This window comes from Nymphaea colorata, chromosome 10 (genome assembly GCF_008831285.2).
Source record: "Nymphaea colorata isolate Beijing-Zhang1983 chromosome 10, ASM883128v2, whole genome shotgun sequence".
Taxonomy (NCBI): Eukaryota; Viridiplantae; Streptophyta; class Magnoliopsida; order Nymphaeales; family Nymphaeaceae; genus Nymphaea; species Nymphaea colorata.
The window spans coordinates 24,599,652-24,620,813 of NC_045147.1; the positions used below are offsets into that span (position 1 = coordinate 24,599,652).

The 21,162-nt window shown below is 41.9% G+C and overlaps 1 protein-coding gene across 4 annotated transcripts; it reads left to right on the forward strand.

Annotated features, from left to right (window-relative positions):
- The first annotated feature begins 16,724 nt into the window (after positions 1-16,724).
- LOC116263216 (reticulon-like protein B4) lies at positions 16,725-20,690 on the forward strand. Of its 4 annotated transcripts, none has more exons than XM_031642865.2 (6): positions 16,725-17,132; positions 17,431-17,605; positions 19,127-19,307; positions 19,467-19,608; positions 19,687-19,756; positions 20,047-20,342. In XM_031642865.2, exons 2-6 carry the CDS (start codon positions 17,440-17,442, stop codon positions 20,100-20,102), a joined length of 615 nt encoding a protein of 204 aa, XP_031498725.1. In that variant the 5' UTR covers positions 16,725-17,132; positions 17,431-17,439; the 3' UTR covers positions 20,103-20,342. The 4 variants fall into 4 exon arrangements, with proteins under 4 accessions (XP_031498725.1, XP_031498726.1, XP_031498723.1 ...); XM_031642866.2 differs by lacking the exon at positions 20,047-20,342 and adding an exon at positions 19,828-20,039 and having other exon boundaries at positions 16,727-17,132; XM_031642863.2 differs by lacking the exon at positions 20,047-20,342 and adding an exon at positions 20,349-20,690 and having other exon boundaries at positions 16,735-17,132.
- Positions 20,691-21,162: the final 472 nt, after the last annotated feature.

Genomic DNA, 21,162 nt, shown 5'->3' on the forward strand with positions numbered 1-21,162 from the left:
GGTAAATATTAAAGCCTCAGATCACTGTCAGCTAGAATTCCTCCCCACCTAACCCGGTGTATATATAAATTAGTTCCTTGCGGCCATACAACAACTATTAGCCAACAACTTCTTCTTCTGGTCTGGCCGTGGCTCCAAAAGTTGGTCCTTTTCAAAGAAAGCATGGTGGAGATGGCAGGCACTAAAAAGAACGAAAAGGGACGCCTCTGAACAAGCAATCGGCAATCTTTGTCAAAAGTAGAGAAACCACCATTGATTATTCAAATCCCATTACTTATACTGACGTACTGCACCTAGCTAAGGCGTGAAAACAAACTATATAGGAAGGTGTCTCGCCTGTGAGCAGCCAAGAACCGGTCATAAGTTCAAAGTTGATCGACAAATCTAAACGGCACCCGGCAGATCCCCCAATACTGTACCCACTTGGGACGGTTCTTAGAGTACTTGAAGGACGTTCGCCTCAGCATTTTTAAGTTGCTATTGCCGGCTTTCCATTTTCCCGCACACACCTAAAAATATTCGTTGCTGCAAGTTGTTGGAAGCATGCAATCGAGTTTATTTTTGGATTTGTTCAATATAATCTGCCACCAAATCGAGATATTCATGCTTGCCGTGCCTCTATACAACTTATAATGCCCTTAACTATATATATATATAGTTTAGATGTCCTTTGTAAAGTTTATGAAATGATTGGACGCATGCAACATAATTGTTGAATAATATTATAATAAGTGCCTCTTTCCTGCCTGAAAATAATATCGAACGCAATAATATAGTTGTGCAGACTGGGGCAATCATATGTATTTTAAAAGTTTCGTATATGCATGGCTGAAACTTACCTTAACAATCTAGCTACTGACGAGTCGAATCGTTTAAAAGCAATAACATAAAAGTTTTAGGAAGGATGGAATACTCGACATTTTTGACAATTAATTTTCGGTACCATCTCTAAAATATTATATACACAAAGAGAAATGATCCGGGAAATGCAATTTGGGTTGCAGTCATAAAAGCTAACTATGCGGGAAGAAACGTGGTCTGAGACGTGTACCCAGCAACATGAAGGTTCTTTGGTATTCAAATCGAGAGACGTTACGCAACTTAAATCCGGCATGTGAGTGCCGCACAAATGGAAAAGGGTGGTGTTTCATAATTAATGGGTACTCCTCCCGACGAAGGCAGACATGACATGAGGAGGCAGGAGCCAAAAAGAAGTGAAAACGGTTCAAAAATGGGACAGCTACATATATTCCGTAATGCAGGCCCGTACAGATCCGATCCATCTGTGCCACAGGGAAAATTCGGAAACCTAAGCTAAGTTACCAACGCAACGAATGTTTTCATATCTACTTTGACAATCATTTTAATAAACTTCATGATAATAATTTTATTAATGGTTGTTTGTTGGTAGGTTACCTGCGGGCCCAACTCCTTTGACAAATTAATCATCCTTCGATTGACTTCACCCGCTTTTGCACAAAACCCTTGAAGCTTGCTTTTCCTTGTCACCCTATCCACGCCACACGATCTTATTCAAGAGCAAGATTGATGCAGGACACGTTCTAGGTATAGATGTTGCGGCCAAGTTTATACATGAACTCCATCTGGTGTTGTGGGTTGAGGTGTGAGTGTATGCGTATGGGGAACGTGATGGAAAAGTGTACATGTAGGAAAAAATTAACTATCTAATTTAATTAGTTAATAACTTACTGCTAGTGCCGAAGCTGTTTAATTTAGTTAACAGTTAAAAAAAAAAACGACCAATATTTAATTTGGTTGAAATTTAAACTAGGGCAAAAAGAACTTTCTACACACCAAAACATGCTATCTGTTTGAAAAAAAAAAAAAAAACCGTAGAAATGGAATCTTGGCTTGCATTTTGTTGAGCAATTTTTAAATATAGAAGTTATGAATTCATAGTCCACATTAGAAAAGCACCCGTTGGTTCTTGGCCACCGGCAGGCACAACATCCGTGGAATGGTTTCATATATAAAACCCACTGGACGAGTATACCTTCACAGCTAGCCACGAGATCGATGGCTTAATTGGAACCATGAGCAGGTAGATACCTCGACCTTTATTTATACTTATGTAAAAAAGATAACATAATTTTTCCTGTTCCTTTATTTATTTTATGATCTAGAGACAGCGCCACTTGCCGGGGAATATTGACGGTTAATCATCACAAAGGTTATTGCTGTGTCAGAAACACGAATAGACGCAACGGAAACATCCATCTGTTAGCGGCCAGGCAGATATAGGGTTCCCGAAGCTGCCTTTTGTGTCGACGTTCGATCAACTAATATTGCGTGCCTTACCTTAGTTACTTTGAACTCACTCTTCTATTGTCGGACTTGCTAATTACTTAATGGTTAAGTAAGTGCTGAAATCCACGAGATCGTACCGTAACCTTAGTTTTATGTGACCTTTAATTTATTAACATCATTAGTTTGTTCTCTGCCACAAAGGTTAGCTTTGTTTAGTTGGAAACCAGTCCCAATGATAATATTTTATGAGTTGAACATGCTACTTAATTAGCTAGATTGCTGATGCAAGTGCAGGAAGATGTGAGGGGTAGTCTTTATGTGGAATCTAAAAGTGTTATCTGATTTTGGAGGGTCAAAAGAAGGCCACTTTGTGTGGGCTACTGCTGCCGCCGGACATGGCCATTGGAGTGGAATTCTCTTTCAATTCCTTCTCGGCTCCATCTGATCGTCTTTGTGAAGAGTTAACGATTTTTGGGGTGAAATATAATCGCTTTAAAACACATGAGAGGAACAGAGACCATTCTTTTTGGTTGTTATGCATGCCATTAAAATAGGAAATGAGAAAAAAGCGGAAGAGGCCGCTTTCATGAAAAGAAGAGCTAGCTCATTCCTCCCTGTCTTTATGGGGAAAGCCCGACGGTAGTGCGGTTTCAGTTTTAGGGATGAGCGGTCTCTGCTAGTAGGCATCGTATCGGTAGGCGCCATCATGCCTTGCTGCCCTCTTTCATTGCATGCCAAATATTCTTCGGGCGCCTCTTTCTGTACATTATGTTTCAGTATCACGATATGAAAGAAGAACGTAGAAAGGAATCTCTATATACAGCAAGCACGCAATCTGCCTCCGTTTAGTATTCCAATGATCAGGGGGTTGGAATAATTGAAAACAATTACATGCAATACGAAGAATGAAGGGTCGCCTATCGTACGACATTAAGCATCTTCATGCAAATCCTGACGGGGATATACTCGCCTGTGGTTCAGCTTTTTGCTGGGAGAGAGGTTGAAAGGAATAACATAAAGGATGTAGTGATGGCGTTAATATGTGATGAGAGTTTCAATAAAAGATGAGCATCAAATCAGATGAAGGAAAGAATTTGAGCATATTATAATATTGGAATTTATTAATGATAATTATGAACCATAAAGTCGTTATGGTAGGAGAGGAGAGTTGCCAATAAAACGGCTGCTGGGAGTCCTTTTATTATAGAAAAATTAAGATATGTGTAGGACGAAGGAAAAATTTACACAAAGCTGAGAATCAGCCACATCAGGGGAAAAAACCCAAAAAACCTAGGCAGGCATAACCCAGCTGCTCAAAAAACCGAGGCCAAAAAATTCCCACCAGCATTTCAGCTACTGAAAGAGGCAAAGACTAAAACCAGAAAACAATATTAGAAAAACTAATGAAGGCATTAACCACCATCATCCCTGCCATCCCTTTCTCCATACTGACCCATCTGGTCTCTAGCCTCTAAAGTAGGCAGTTGACTAAAGACCCTTATACGTTGGCTGGCCACCCTCATGTGTTGCCATTTCTGGTTAATCGGCCTCCTGCCTTCCAGCATCGCTCTAAGTCTACGCTTCCATCCTTCATTGTTAGATATGATCTCAAAAATGCCATTGGTTCTCGCCATAGAATGCAGCCAGCCATTAAGCACCTATAATTTAGCTTCATCTTCCCTAAATTGAACTTCAATAAATAAGGCCTCACTGGATTCCATACCTCTCCATCTCCACATGCCAATCACCATGGTTTTAATGCTCTTCTTATATGTGACAATTTGGAACACGTTAGTGTCCATGCTTAAACTTGAGAGTCTGCCCACGCAAAGGATTCCAGTCCGCAACCAAGTGGACATAGCCTTACGCTCGTCAAATTTTGAAAAGTCTCATTCGTTGAGCGCCAAACAACAGAGAAAATATGTTCAGTCATAACTGTGGTCAGTCTCTCATGTGCAACTTCATTCCTAAACCACCATAATTTCCATGACGCGATTGGGAAGAGCAGCATCCAACCTTTCCTAAGCCATTTAACCTTGAAAGACACCTTGCACCACAACTGAAATTCCTTATCGATACTGTGCCACGGGAGCCTGCTCCTGCCAAAACTAGCAATCGCCTTTCTCCGCTCCTTTTGCACAACAGAACACTTGAACATGACATGCACATTGTTCTCCTCCTCTCTTTTGCATAAATGGCATCTGTTTGCCAAATGAACTCCATGTTTTTGTAATATGTCTTGAGTGATCAGTCTCATGTGGCTGGCGATGTAGGTAATCCAACTTGCTTTAGCTGGGATGTGATTGTTCCATATACGCTTTCGCCAGCCTTCCTGACTACCCTTCTGTCTTATGGCATCTCAAATTGATCTAGAGCTAAGATCATTGAGTTCTCTAGCATTACTAACAAGTTTGTCAGTCTCATTAGCTAGTTGGATACACCTACTCACGGATAATGCCTTTCTTGGCAGCACTAGCCTAGCCTCACCCAAACTTCTAACTTCGGCAACAGAAAGCTTCAACTAATCCACTATGACACCATACTCCTCTCCACTAATTGATTTCACTAGAATTTCGTCATGCCACCAATCGGACCAGAAAAAAACAAATTTACCATCACCAATCTTCCACCTCACCCAATTTGCTATCTTATTCCAGCCTTTTCCTAAGCTTTTCCAAGCCCAAGATCCTTTCCAAGGTTTACGCACAGTCCACAAACTGTTGGATTTAGGATAAGTAGCTCTGATCCATTGTGCAAAGAGAGTTATTATTAAAGGAAGAGCAAAGTCTGCTCGCTAAGAGGGAGACGTTCACAGCCTCAAGAAGGCATAAACCAATGCTACCTTCCGCCTTTGGCTTGCACAAAGAATGCCAGACTATTTGGTGGATGTGCCGGTTAACCTTAGTATCAGCCCACAGGAATCCGACCATGCATCTCTCCAGCTTCTTTAGTACTTCGTTCGGAAGAGAGAAAGATTGCATCCAAAAGTTACCCATGAAGCTAAGGTTATGGGTGATAAGGCAAGCACGTCCTGCATAGGATAGGAGTTGGGTTTTCCAAGGTGACATCTTCTTCTCAAATTTAGCAATCAAACCTGCGCAAAGGTTCGCATTTAAGTTTCCCGTAAAGAGAGGAACACCCAAGTAATCCAATGGTAGCTTAACCCTCCAATGTTGGCCAACCTTTGCTCAAGGGAAGCATCAACATTGAAAGTGAACAGAGAAGACTTAGAGTTATTGATAATGAATCTCATTCTTTCTTCAAGTTGGCTCAGGACCCTCTTGATATTGGTTATCGATTTAACTGAAGCAACACTAAATAAGAGGAGGTCATCAGCAAACATTAAGCACTGAACTTCCGGAATAGCTCTAACTGAGTAGGGAAGGTGAATGGCCCTCTTCATAATTTGTCCCTTAAGATATCTGGCCGCCATTTCCATAACAAGTATGAAAAGGTAGAGGAACATCAGATCACCTTGCCTAACACCTCTCGCAGCTGTGAAATTTCTCCCTACGTCACCATTAATCAACACTGTATAGGAGATAAAGGAGACACAAAGCATGATTTTTTCCACCCAGGATTGGTGAAATCCCAGATAAAGGAGGTTGTTATGCATGAATCTCCAAGATACTCTATCATACGGTTTAGAGATATCGAGTTTGAGAAAGACTACGACCTCTTTCCTGATATCAAAAAGGTGAACCAACTCACTGGCCATGGCAATCTGATCGTGGATCACCCTAGATTTGACAAAGGCCCATTGAGTTATCCCGATCAAGTGGGGAAGGATGTTCTTCATGCACTGCACCATTACTTTAACAATCACCTTGTAAAGGCTATTGCACAGGGCAATGAGTGTAAAATCCTCGATCCGACGTGCTCCTCTTTTCTTAGGGATGAGCATCAAGTAGGTCTTGTTCAAACTACGCACCAACTTCCCTGATTTGAAGAAATTGTCCACCACTCTCCAAATATCCTGGCCAATCTCCTCCCACATGATTTGATAAAAAGAATTCGGGAAACCATCAGTCCCCGAATTTCATCGTCGCATCGCCGACTTCGCTCCATTGCCCCGTCCATAGCTTCTTCAATTCCCCCTAGCTGTTTCTCCTTGCCATTTTCATCTAAGACACGACCTATCTCCTTAATTAAGTCATATCTTTCTTTTCTTCTCTTCGTCCAACCCTGATCCATTCATTTTCTCTTTCCCCTAGCATAGGCTTGTGTACTGGGGGAGTGGTGTCAATGGGTAGCAAACTTTGTTTCTTCTGTCTGTACCCATTAATGTGAGTGCCTCTCACCACTTTATCTTGGGTTTTAGTTCCTGTAGTCTCGGCCCCTCTATGGTTCAGCCCCATCGCTGAACTTCCGGATTTAAAGGTGAAACCGAGAGGGAAAGTAAGATCGTCCATCTTCTTATTGTTTGCCAAAACATAAAAAGGGGTAGGAGATAAGGTTTTGGAAGAAGTACCTGTTGAGGATTTGGCTCCATAGCTTGGTGTTTAGCTGCTCCTCCTCCATTGTCGCCTTGCTTTCCTATCCCCTTGGTTTGCTCCTTTTGTCGAGTAGCTGTTGTGCAAACCTCCTCTCGCTCCCTCGATTCATTCCTCATTGTTTCATCACCTAACCCGGTCTGTTTGGCAAAGGAGAGTCCAAACTCTCGGGGGTGTCCCTTCCAAGCTTTAGTGGCCATCTTAACCCTGGCCCAGGGGTTAGCTGCGGCTGCCTCTCCCGCTGTGAGTTTCTTACATGTTGACCTCATATGCGTGAGGGCACCAGACAGGTCACAAAAGGAAATCCTTGACTCATACACCACCTCCTGAGCGATCCGTCGACTGTCCCCTAGATCCAGGGAGATGCACGACACTGGCAAGAAGTTGATCAACACTTAAAGCTTCACCCTTGCAAAACCAACCTTCTCCCATTTGCCCGAGCAGCTATCTTCCTCTACATATTCTCCTCGTAGGGCCCTCGCTATGCCCTTATAGCAGTATTTATTCCATAGGTGAATCGGTAGCTGGGGTTGCTGAACCCATAGCATAATAGTTTCCACCACATTAATCTTCAGCTCCTGACCAGGCTGCCATCGGGTAGTGATTAGAGTGTGGTCGCCCACTCTCCATGCCCTTCTCTGAATCAATTCTTCCAGCTCTGCTTCTGTATCAACTCTAATTAGAAACCTTCCATTTCCCACTATGGAGAAGCGTGAGTTCTTAATCTTCCCCCACTGTTTTCTCAAAGAAGAAAAAACATAACCGCAATCCGTCCCCAGTCTCCCACCTCCCCCAAAAAGACCAGCGATAGCAGCAAATTTGAAAGGCTCTTCCAGACGCTTGATTGCCTCTGGATTGAATCTCACAGCAAGGTTTTCCCCCTCGAAGCTGACTTGCGCTTCCTCCATTTCACCCAGGCGAGGCTTCTCCTGAATGTCCACCACCTTCGCCCAAGAGCCCCTCCATCCATTTTCCTGGCGCGCCCCATCGCATGCACCCATTTTCAGGTTAAGTCCTGCCTCCGTCTCCTCTGTCTCACATTCCATCCCTATTGGGTTAGCCTCCTCTCATCCCCCGCCATCCTTGCTGGGATTCCCTCCACTCGAGCCCGTTTGACCTACACACGCCTCCCGATTTGGGCGTTCCTCTGCTTCCTCGACCTTACCTTCTGTCTCACACTCCATGAGCACTCAGGCCTAAAGCCAGTTACGAGCAAGAAGGACCTTGCCTCTCTCACGCGCTACCCCACCCTCCCACCAGCGGGGAGGGATCTCTGTCCAGCGGCGACGACAACCTCCGCTGAGCTCGAGCGGAGCCCTAGGACCAACCTGCCGTTCCCCTCGCTAAGCAGCAGCGAAGACTGGTCAATTTGGAGCTTGCCATCGAGCGAACTGTAATAGCTCCTTTTATTTAGTAGTATTGCTTACAAACGGTTGTAAAGCTTTCTATAAATACGAGGGACTTGAACTATATGAATTCCAAGGTTGATGGTTTGGCGTTCCATGGACTATAAAAGATTTCATCCTCGTTAGTCTATATGGTATTAGAGTAGGTTGCTTGTGGAAGAAGACTAAAGTCCAGGGACTGCAGAAAGACCAAAGATATCGTTGTCTTCCTGACCCAAGTGAGGACTTGATCATGTTAAAGAAATTCTTTGAAGCAACTTTGGGAACACCGAATTACCACCAAAGTGATGGGATGATTGGCTTTTACAAAAATTTACGGCAAACTAGACTTTCAGTTCCGCCATTTAGTGTGAGGGAGGATGAAAGAAATAATATCGAGGATATAGTGTTGCCGCCAATCTTGGAATGACAATTTCAAGTTTCAACAACAGATAGGTGAGGATCAAGTCAAATAAAGGAAAGTGTAAGACCCACTATTCTTCTTTTGTTTCCTTAAATAATTGAAACGTTAATTTGGAGAGGAATCATAAATAGTAGATCAAATGATTAATAAGAATAGCTGAAAACTGTGAAAAGAAATGAATGATTTACTAAGGAAAAGACTAAAAGAAATGGAAAAGGGAAACTGAAAGGCCATTTCCTTTCTTGTGAGAAACTGAAACAAAATGCATATGGCAATAAGGGAGGCTTGTAGAGGGTTTATTTAACCCCATTTTACAGAAAATGACCATTCCTTTACTGCATTCTTAGAGGAGAAGGCTCGACGATAGAGAGTTTGAGAGAAAGAAGGAGAAAGCGAGGAAGAGATTCTCATTTTTGCTTTCTTCGATTGGTGGCGGATAGAAAATAATCAGAACTCAGAAGCATAGAAAGGAGTTGCTGCTAAGGATTTATCTCAGATTTTTTCAGAGTATCGGAATATTTGGCTATGAATGCATCATGAAGCCCCTATAATTTTGACTGCTCATAGATAAATATGCGTAAGGAACTATGTATTTATACGCCCATGTAGCCTTTGTGTTTTTTTGTTTGATTTCTGGTGGATAGATATTTATGTGCGTATTATACTAGTTGAAGATTTCATGATATACCAGAGTTCTTGTTTCTAACTATCATGGATTTCCTGAAAATGAACGTCATACAAGCATGGATGAAACGAAATGACGTAGTTGTGAAAATAACAAGGGGGAATGATTAGGATGATACTATGAGAGTCGGCTGTGTCCCTGAATCTCCAGAGATAGACAGAAACCCCAGACATGTCATCCTCTCCCGTGAAGAACGAAGCCCTCGACCCCTCTGTTTCTGCCACGAACGTCGACAGCAGGGTTCGATTTTGCATACGTTCGCCAAACGAAATGCCTATTGTTTTCCTTGTTGTCGCTGTTTGCCTCAAGCTTTTTCTTTTCCCTTGGAGATTTACGCAACCACGAAACATAACTCAAGTGGCCTATGGGGGCGTTCAATTTTTTCACCTGATCTGTTCACCGTTCCCTTTTTCTTTGGTCCTCTCGTTGCCGGAGAACGTCGAGAGAGAGGGAAATGAAGTGAGAGTCCAGTCGCCCTCGACCGTTCCACTACTATTGCGGCGGAACCTACCTTCACTCTCTGGTCGGGTCAGTGGCTGCTGCCGCTGCCGCTGGACAGAGGAAAGGCCGACGCCCTCCCTTCTTCCTGTCAACTGGAAGAGCAGGGATCTGTCGAGATCCCTTTCCCGTTCTCTGTTGCACGCCATGGAAGGCTGGAGGGGAAGATGGAGCTCTCTCCCACTCGACTGGTTTTGGGTGGCTGAAGAAGCAGTGGAAGCCACCATCGGTCAAACGAGAGGAGGAAGGAGCTCTCGTGAGGAGAGAGAAAAATGGGCGTGAAATGAGAAAAGAACGAGCGTTCGACCATATTTATACCAATTTGAGAATTTTCAAAATTAGTCCACCTTATTAGCGAAATTCTCGAAAAAGTTGTTATACTTTTTAAAATTTCATGATGCAACGTTTATGTAAAAAACTTTTTCCAAAAGAGGCTTGCGAAAGTTATTTTCAGCATGAGCCGAATATTTCATACGAATAGCGAATTGGTACCCTCTAAGTTCTTAAAAATTTCCAAAAGGAGGTTTTTATTAAATTGGTTTGTAATTTAGGTGGAAAAGTGAAATATTATGCTTAATGTTCCTTGATGCCCTTAGTTTGTTTAAAATGTAAATCTCTTATTCCTAAATGATGATTATAATATTATTATTTGATGTCTCTGACGTGATATTCCTTGTGTGGTTTCTTGGTTATTCTTAGGGGTGAACAACGAGTAACTCGAACTCGGCTCGTTAAAGCTCGGCTCGAACTCGAGTTCGAGACAACTTTTTTACTCAATGAGTTGAGAACGAGTTGCTGGTTCAGCTCGTTTATTTATTGAGTCGAGTTCGAGTTTGTTTAACGAAGCTCGATTAACACAACTCGGCTCATTAGCTTTAGTAACCAATATCCATCGATGCGTCACTTTCCTTCTTTTATTTCGTTCTCCCTTTCTCCTTCCATCGATGCTGTGTCACTTTCCCATTTTTCTCTTTCTCTTCACTGGCTTTCTCTTTGGTTTTCATGAACTCCCACCGCCACCAGCCACCAATGAATTCCTTCAAAGGCTACGCCAAAGGGAGGGTTTCTGAAACCCTCGATTGGGCAAAGGTTTTGCCCAAGCGAGGGTTTCTGGAACCCTCGATCGGGCAAAGGTTTTGCCCAAGCGAGGGTTTCACTCCCTCACTTGGGCAGGTGAGGGTTTTAGAAACCTTCACCTTGAAACCTTGTGTTGGGTGAGGGTTCCCTGCTTGGTGGGCGAGGTCTTTCAAAACCCTTCTCATGCGTTTTGGGTGAGGAAGAAGCAAGTGACACCGTGACAGCAATGGTTGAGCAAGACGAAGCTGGGAAGACAAAGTAGAGAAACGAGTTTGTCGAGCCTTCGAGTCGAGCTCGAGCTCAACAAATTCTGTCGAGTCGAGCTGAAACTGCATCACTTGAGTTATTCTCGAACTCGAGTTTTCATTAGCTGAGCCGAGCTCGAGCTGGGTGAACTTGGGCTCGACTCGGCTCGTGTTCACCCCTAGTTATTCTACTTTGCTTTGTTTGGGTGGTGGGGGAAAATACTTGGTATGTATATTCCATAAGCTGTCCCCACTTCATAAAAATTGAAAATGACTTATTGCTTTTGTATGGGAAACCGAACTTGAGGGCAATTTCTGTGAGAGGTAATAGACGATGTCTAATGATGATAAACCCTCACATTCGAATTTTGAAGGCGAAACATGGATGGTGTATGCATTGGTATATGTGAGTGCAAGCGTGTGTTTTTACCCAGTATTTGGTTTCGTCTCGGGAGGTAGTGATGCGCGTGACCTCACTGTTGTCGCACACTCCTCTGTCTACACTGGAGGGCCCATAGGGTATTGGGCGGCACAAGAGCCCAGGATTTTGCTGTTTCTGTTGGAGAGCAAGGCGTCTCCTGGTCCCTCACCCCGGGTTCCTAGAGGGACGTTGCTGCTGCGGCAACGATCTGAGATATCTCAGGAGGCTTTACTGTAGGTTACCCTCAATCTGTTGGATCGCCAGGTGAAGATATGTTCTGTTCTGCTTGTGAGTGCGTACGAGGATTTCTGTTGTTGCTCGGCACCATGATCATACCCATTGTAATGATAGGCCACGGTTGAAAGTCTACGAATATTTGGAGGTTGTGCATATCTCGTTTTTTATAATGTAACATAACTCTAATAGGTGTTAAGATTTGAAGTCTTATGGTTGTGGTTTATAAGGCCCTTATATGAATTTGTTTTACAAAATCAAATGTTATTTTTGTTGGGCCATGTTCCATTCATGGCTGGATTTTTTTATATTCAGAGGAATTCTGACCCTTCTTTCTATCTCTACAAGTAGTTCTTGATAGATTTTGGCTCTTGGAGTGACGACATCAGTCTTGTGATGGACGGACATTGCCATTTTGGACACTATGTCGGTTTTGGGCTTTGTGTTTATTTTAGTTGTGTGGGTCCAAATGTTTTTATTGTTGAAATCAATAAAGGTTTGATTTGGTTTTGGTCATGACTTTCGCTATTATTAAAAAAAAATTTTTGGTGTTAAAAATTGGGTCGTGATAGAAAGAATTTGAGCAGACGATAATATTGGGATTTACTAAAGATAATTATAAACCATAAAGGAAAATCTTTATGGTAGGAGAGAAGATTTGGCATCATGTGAATTGTAAGAGCTCATTTTATTTAATACGGTTCCTTACAAACGGTCGTAAAGTTCCCCATAAATGAGGGACTTGAACCATATGAATTAATGTAAGGTTGATGGTGGCCTTTTGTGGATTGCAAAAGATTTCGTCCACGTTAAATCATTTCTCATCTTTGTTCTATGCTTTTCTACAGAGCTGAGAGAGATGCCTTTGATACCTGCGGGAATCCAGTCAAGGTGTGGCGGTTGCAGTCACCAGTTCAGCATGATCTCTGCAGTGTCTTTAAAGTTTAAACACAAAGAGGACTAGGTTCCCCACGCACATTCTAGCGCCTTGCATATGAACCTAGTATCAGAACGAATCAAACAAAAAATCAGGTTAAGTAAAACCTATTTCAAACTTGTGGGGTTCGATTAATAAATGAGAGATATCGGTATGACATACCTGAAATAAAATTAATTGAGTTTCAACTGAGATCCAGAAAAAAAGAAAACGTTAAAGCAAAATTTAATGTCAATTACTTTTACTGTTTCCAGCCTGTGTTTGCAATTCTAAATCAGACCAACCCAGACTGTTCTGAAGAAGAAATATATATATCCTTTCACCTGATCCCTGCTCAAAGCACTGGTCGTGTAAAACAAGAAAGGTTCAGCGTTTCTGTATTTGAGCAGAATTGTGCTTTTAAGAAAGTAAGTTTAGAGAACAAATGACCGCCCACGTTGCAAATGGCTTTTGAATTGTAAGAGCTCAATCAACGTCTTGGGAACAAATAATCATCATGTACTTGGTATCTTGTGCCACTTGTTGGAAGGGAAGCAGATTAATGAAGAAGGATTGCTCCAAATGTGTAGTGGAGCTGAATGTCTCGAATGGGGGAGGCCCCTAGTAGCCTGCTTCTCGAGGATGTGTAGTTTCTTATTTCCCTGCGCAGGAAACATCTTACGGAGGTGTTTGGATGAGAAGCTAAAACCAGGTTTTGCCCCAAAACACCATTTCAGTAATGTTTTGATGACATTCAAACTTGGGTTTTGGCAAAACCTGGTTTTCTATTAGTTCAAGTGGTGCTTTATTCTTGTGAATGTTGTTCCCGGTACAGCATCTGGCTCCCTCATAGGCCTAAAAAATGTCGCTCTTGTGAATCGCCCATCACACCCTTATTTCAAGTTTACTATTCTTCAAATTGGAATTGGCAGGAACCTTGTGGAGTTTATTTTATTTGCCGATAGTTGTTGTTTTTTCTTTATTACAAGGTTGATGGACGAGAAAAGTTGGTCTCTGATACTGTGTTGTTGCAATTCTCATTCCACAAGCACAGTATTTACTCTAAACTAAATTATGGTTTCTAATCTAACCCGATCAGGTTATTTGGATCCTTCCTTTGCTCTTTGCTTGTTAGGGAGCCACAAAGTGATAAATTTTGTTGAAAGTCTATTCCATTATTAAAGGGATTGCCGCTATCGAACACAGCATGACAAATGCTGAGATCTGCTCTTCATTTTTGGAGTTTGACGCTTGTGCTTGTTTGAGCAAGCGTGCTGTAGCTTTTACAAAACATGCATGATATTGATGCCCATAGGAGTAATTTCCTTGCAATGTGTTCGCCCTAAGATTAAAGTTCCGTAAGTGGGGAATGGACATCTGGTAATTTATGAAACTGTTTTAAGCTTGGATTATCCCCCCTGTTTTGCATCTATCACTATGAATGTGGGTAGGGCGTTCCATACCTCTTGTTCTACTGCTTATAGCACAGACCTTCTTTTTTGAAGAAATCGACACTGGAGTCCATTTCAAATCGAGATGAGATGGGAAAAAACCAACACAAAGCTGACCCCCGTTATCTCTCTTAATCGTTGAAGGACATTAAAATCCTTCTTTTCCTTGTTTAATTTTTCAACATGTTCTTGCTTTTCCTAATTCGAATTGTTATCTTGGTCACTGCGGTTGCTCATCTCATCCGTTCCCTCTAGGATGGCTTCTGCGCGTGTGGTCAAAATCCACCTGTGTCAAAGCGCTCACCGAAATAGGCGAGGGGAATGAATGAGGCCATCTGCACCGAAAAAGTTGGTTGCTTTTACATCTTGATAGATGAGTCTTGAACATGCTTCTGCTAACTACGCATGATGATACTACAAAGATAACGCTATTAATTGTACACTAAACTTTAACCTGAGGATTAAGAACTGCACACCTTGATTCTTTAATTATTTCTTCTTATAGATCTCTTCATTAAAACCTATCCCCAATCCTTATCCTCACAAAATGCAGAGATCGTCTTAGAAACAGTTTTGCCGGAGCATACGTCAGCTAGTCCTTACAACATCACGAACTAATCATAGCAAACACCTGGTACCTCCACAAGAGTACCTGGCCAGGAAGAACCTACAGCCATGCCCAAAAAAGTATCCATCCCCATGTGCCTTGACAAAACAAAAGGTTGCGTACCTACCGAGCATGGCCAAGCCTAATGGGTCCTGTTGCTCAATTGGCCATGGAGTTTGAAGTTCAGATTTGAGGTGCAAACGGATCGGAGTGAAGGTGAAACTCACCATCTTTGACCAGTTTTCCGAGCACAGCATGTTTCTCTTTTAAAAGGTGAAAAGCCAACCTAATTTTGGGTGAGAACAAGCATGTGTTGTAGCCAGCCGTGGCCTGGGCGGCCTTTTTTCTTTGTTTTAGCCGTTTCCAGTTCCGCTGCAGCTCAGCCGACGAATGATCTCTCCTCGTCCTGACATGACCGATCTATCTTCACCAGACAGCGAGCGCGTGATGGTGGTGGTGGCGCTCCCAATTTCCAACTTGCAGTTCCGGGTGAAGAACCAACCAATCAATCTTATGGGAAAGTTGAGGCCCTCCCTCTCCAAATTCGTCAACAGGGTGTATTTTGTCCCCTTTCGGCGGAGAAAGAGGAAGCCAGATGGCAGTGGGCCACAGGAGATGAGACAAAAGTTTTATCCCCACTTGCACAAGAGAATTCCTTTCTCCCTCCCCCCTTTTTCTCTTCAATCCTTCTCTTTTTCTTTTCTGTAGGAGCATTCAGACAGCCAGCTGAGGAGCAAACTCCGTCTCCCAATTTGTTTAATAACTAGATAGAAGGAGGCAACTTGGAGTTAAGAAAATCGATTAATATTGATACAGCCAGTCACGACTCAATTCCCCGACAAATCCGCTCCTATTTTCCCTTCTGGATGTCACAGCCATGGAAATCGCTAGTTCCCAGTGAAAACGGTGGCATTGCCGGCAGTCGTACCGGCGGGGGGCGGGCACACAGCCGTCTGATCTGAGTTGGTTAATTTGGCTATAAGCCTAGTGGGCCTCATCATCGATGCGCGTTCCGTCCTTGATAATTCAATTGGTCAACAATCCGTCGCATCTTCGCAGGCGTATGTGCGTGGCAATCATGTCCGACGTGAGAAGCAAATCCTAAGTAGTAACGGGCGAATATTGTTAATGCTTTGAGGAAGATTCAAAACATTTCTTAAGAACAAGAAAATCTTTAATTTACTGGTGACAAATTTCAACTAATTCTATAGTCTCTCCGTTCGATCCGCTTAATAACAAAAAAGACACATATTAGCTATGAACTTTATGCTTTTCTAACATGAATGTGTCTTAAAAGTTTTTTGTTATGACACGGATGAAACTATGACCGTGGCAGAGACACATGATTCCGGCCTTGTCCTGCCAGTCTAATTAACCATAGATGCATTAAAGAAACTGATTTGCTTCATCTCTCTTAGCTAAAGATTATAGATTTTAAACTTTCAACTCTAAATTCCTATATCAACCTATGAATTATGAGTTCTTTTTTTATATAATTGCTGAGTCCTGTCGTCATTAAGCGATAGACACCTTGAGCTTTTTCTTATAGAATTCTTCATTTAAATATGTCTCCAGCAAAGGAAAAGCATAATCTCTTCATGGACAACTGTATAACGCTGTATTTTACATTGACAATATCAAAAGCAGTGGCGGGGCATGTGGGCTTATAGTACTTGTTTGATTCTCAGATTCATATCTCATGGTCATTTTAATTATTTATATATTGTCGCCCCTTGAAAAGGTAAAATTTAATGGGTTATTGCCCCTTCAGTCAGAAACTTTGGCCCCGTTTTGAATATATAGTGGTTCTTTGAGTTTGCTTAGAGAAAAACATGTAGTTAGTTCCAGTTGGAATACAGCGTTCTATTTGTTATTTTAAATATTTAAGAAATAAAAGAATTTACTTGATGCTGTAAGATTGACGCTGTTGCTTCAACTAAAGCTTCTAAAGCATTTAGCGGCAGCAGACCCGTCTCCGGCTTATGTGGTATCGAAGGCCGCCTGCTTGTTTAGACAAGCACTGAGAAGGAAAGGTGAGGAGTTTGAAAGGGTGGGAGGGAATCCTCCGTTCACAGCCAAACTTAAACTCGATCTGCCATGTTTACCGAGGTCGTAGATTTTATGGCTTGGTTAGAACTACGGAAGCTGAGTCTACATGGTGTAATCTTGTCGTGCACATCAACAATTACTAAAGTTGGATGGCGGGGCATATTTCCACCGGACTTTTGTCCTGGGCTCATACGTGCGCTCGTCTTTTCTAGTTGCTATTGTTCTTCTTTACACGCGTAGAGCAGTTGCATGCTTATCTTCTAGCGGAGGACCTGTGAACAGAGCAGATTTTCTGGAAGAATTAGTCGACCTCTTTCCTTCTCTCTCTCTCTGTGATCGCTGTCTAATATCAAAACAGAAGAGCCCTCGCAAAGATAAGGTTCCATTCACGTCTAATTTGCTGAGTTATGTTAAGTTCTGTCTTGCCATCCTGGATTTCCTGAAACCCCAAGATGGGATTCACGAGCCGTACGTCCTTGAAAAAAACGAAAGGATCGGTTTGTCGGCGAGTTTCAGGTGGCAATTCCGATTTCCGACATGTTTTTCGGTTTCACTAGTCATAAATATTCCCTTGAGTTTTGCTGCGTGTTCGCCGTGCCTCGTAAAAGTTGAAGAATATGCGTTCGATTCTTCTTATTCCTCTTCGCCATCTTAACCCACTTTTTATTCCCTTATAGGTTGGGAAAATGGCGACCACAGCGGAGGAGTCGAGATCTCAGTCGGTACTCGAGAAGTTGAAGGATGAGGGGGAAGAGGTCGACTCTTCATCGTCGGATTCCGATGGCGAGGGACCATCCAGCGTTTCCGGTAGGAAGGAGATGCCCGTACACGCCCTCTTGGGTGGAGGAAAACGTAAGAGACGTTGCCCTGTTTTCACTTCAAATCCCCGTTGATTTTTCTTGCTGACCTCTTTTAGTCTGCCCCTCTTGCTTCCTTCTTCCTATTGTCTTTGCAGAAATTGTTTTTATCGGATCATTTTTCTTTTCTTACTTATAAATTTTCCAGGGAAACGTTCTTGGGGATCGAAAGAGCCTATTTTCTATTTTGTATTTTTGTAATATTTTGCCTATTATATTTGCATAGTGTGATCGCACAAATCGAACCAAGTAATCTATTATTTGCAGATTGATATTTATATGTGGTTTTCTTCAGCTCACACATTTTTTCTTCTAATCCATGTAGTCTTCTCGAAGTTAATGCTGACGCGTCCATTCTAACACCCTGCACTATCCATTTTTATTAGTCTCTCTCTCTCTCTTTCTCTCCCCCCTCTCAGACCCTCTCGCATCGAGAGGTGTGAGTATGTTTAATTATCAAATTTAGCTTGTTTAGATTTGTTTCAAAGCGTACCGTTTCGTTTTCTATTGGCCGAAGCTTGTTTTGGAGAGTCGGTACCTAAAAGAGTTGGAAACTTGCTTGTATTTCTTATTTATGCTTTATAATTCTTATCAAACGTTTCGTTAATGATCACCTGCCGTCTTACTCCTCTTCTGCACTGAAGAGGGAGGGAAAAACTGGCGCAGTTAAAAGCCCCTTGCCATGAGGGTATCGTTTGTTTTTCTGGTTCAATGGTAATCTTTCTCTCCTTACAGTTTTTACAGTGAAATTTAATTTTCTGGTGCTTTTTTCTTCTTTTCAGATCTTTTGATCGTGAGGATTCTGCTTCGTTAGCTTTTTCTTGCCTCAGATGCCACAGGTTCTACTTTTTGTTTGCGAAGATTTTGCCGCACAAAAAATCTTGAACTTTTCAAACAAATGGCAGAGGAAGAGAATGCTTTAATGTGTTACGAATGCCGTGAAGGCGTGAGCCTTGCTTAATGTTTTGATAATTGTGGAATTTGTGCTGGTTAAAGGACAATCTTACCATGCTAATTAGTTTTTAATAGGGTTCTGCCAGTTTGAGTAGTTGAATGTCATCGCGAGGTTTTCAATCATTTCCACTGCCTACTGATTCTTGCATGAGGAGATGTCTGTGAGCATCATCTCTGCTTCATTATTCTTTTCAGCTCCACTAAAAAGCCCCCTGTAGCAAATATAGGATGCAGTTTATGGAGCCTATAATATTCTCGTGATTATGTCGCTTGTGGAATTTTAACATTATCTTTTACACAATTAGTGGTGTTCAGTATAGCAAATATGAAATGTGGTTCTCTGTTAAATTATATGGAACCTACGACACTCTCATGATTGTGTAGCTTGTGGCACTTTACATGATCTTTTATACAATTAATGGTGATCAGTGCCCGTACTTTCTTGCAAAATACTGTTCCAAGCTATACCTATTGAATCTATTTGTAGTAGTCAATACAGGAACTCAACTATGCCTACATTTTCTTCATGTTGAATGAACTTTCTTCGTATTTGGTTTTCTAGCTGCTGATATTCTCCTCTGGAGGAATACGTACACCACTGCAAGTATCCTTGCGGGAGTTACAGTCATCTGGTTTCTGTTTGAACTGCTAGGCTATCAGTTGCTTGTATTGGTCTGCAACTCTCTTATGCTGTCACTGGCTTCGTTGTTTGTCTGGTCCAATATGTCTTCCTTCATCCGCAAGTGAGCCTCTCCTGCCAGTTTATTTTTCTCTGCATATTGTAACAGCCTATGCACATGCATGAAACTATACACAACATTCCAATCTACAATTTTATTTGTATGTGTTTGATTTTTTTAATTTTTATCAGGCTCATATTTTTTTTTTCTGACCGTGTTCAGATCTCCACCAAGATATCCTGTAATTCATTTTGAGGAGGATTTATTTGTGAGAGGAGGTGTGTATCTGACACTCCTAATGAACCAGAGCATCACTTACTTCCAAGAGGTGGCATTGGGAAGAAACTTAAAGAAATTTGTCATGGTACTTGAATCAAAAGTGTCACTTACTTTTCGTAACTTCTGTGTTCGATTCATACTGACCAATAAAACTTTTGTTTAGGTGGCCGTTGGATTATGGTTTCTTGCCGTAATTGGTAGTTGGTGCAGTTTCTTAACTCTATTCTACATAGGTCAGTTAACAACCCGCTTTCTCTGTTATTTTTATTTTGTTGATTGCGTGAATGATACTCTGGTGAGTCAGGTGGGACGACAAATTGGAAGAAGTTGAATTGTAGATAAAAGGTTCTAGTACTTTATAAAAACAAGGTCAGCCTACATTCATTAATTCGAATAAACCAGAATCGCTAGTCTTACACCTGATATAGGAAACATTTAGGAACCTGGTACAGCATGCTGCTTCTTGTGGAAGTTTCTTTGGACGACTTGATGAACCTTCATTGTTCATCGTGTTGCCATTCAGCTGATTACATGGCATGTACTGACGGTCAAAATCGAGATGTTGGAGCACAAAACTGATGCATGCAGTTCAGGATCGTAGCTATGCAATTTATTGAAGTCTACATTTTTTTGTGAGGAAACCAATCCGTTGATTTACAATGAAAGGTCATAAGGTCAAATGCTTTTTCAAGTTGGAAGGTAAAACAATGTTGGCTAGGAGAGACAAATGTGCGTAAATCCTCTTCTATTAGATTGCCATATCTTTGTCCCTTCTCATGGCACCTCTTTTGCTTGTAATTGTGTGATGTTTTTTTTTTTTTGCAGCTTTTATCATGTTGCATACCGTTCTAGTTTTGTATGAAAGGTACGCGGATCACGTTGACTGCTTTGCGGACACGGCGCTTCTGGAAATCAAGAAACAATTCAATGCTTTGGGTGAAAAGTTTCCAAAGAAAATATTACCTCGAGTCCCACTTAAAAACAAAAAACAGCATTGATACGCTTTCTTTTCTTTGTCCTTTGGGTGTGATGCTAGGCTGCGGAGGTTTGTTGTAATTTATCCACTTTTTTGTTTCAGTGTGTCCTGATTGGGCTTTGGGGGCTTGGGATTTCAATGTGTTGAGGCCATTTTTTTTTTTTTAAAAAATTCCCAAGTTCATTTGTTTAGTTGTTTTGGTGCTGTTGTATCCTTTTTTTTTTTTTTCCCCCCTCTGTGGAGATACTTTCGTTGGGGGTACTCCCGGTAGCAGTTGGGTTTCTTGACGGTGAAAAGGCAGGTTTTAGTCATCCAACGGAGAGCGCATTTTAGCCTCATTTGAAGGAACGAATCGTTAGCACCATTTCAAAATTGTAATTTTCCTGTTATTAGTAAATGTAAATAACAATTCCGTTACTGGAGCTGCAGAATCAGATATCTGTTGGCCTTCGTGGAAAGGTTGCTTTAAGTCTAGGATTTTAGTTGGCCCTTGATTTTGGAGCCCATAGCTTCTCTGGCCGTGGACCCTAGGGCTGTACAATGAATCTGAGCCAACTTGAGCTCGAGTTCAACTTGTATAAGCTCGGACTGAGTTTAACTCATTAAATGAGTCCATTTCAAGTTAACAAATGAACTCGGAATTTAGTTGAATGAGCTGAGGTA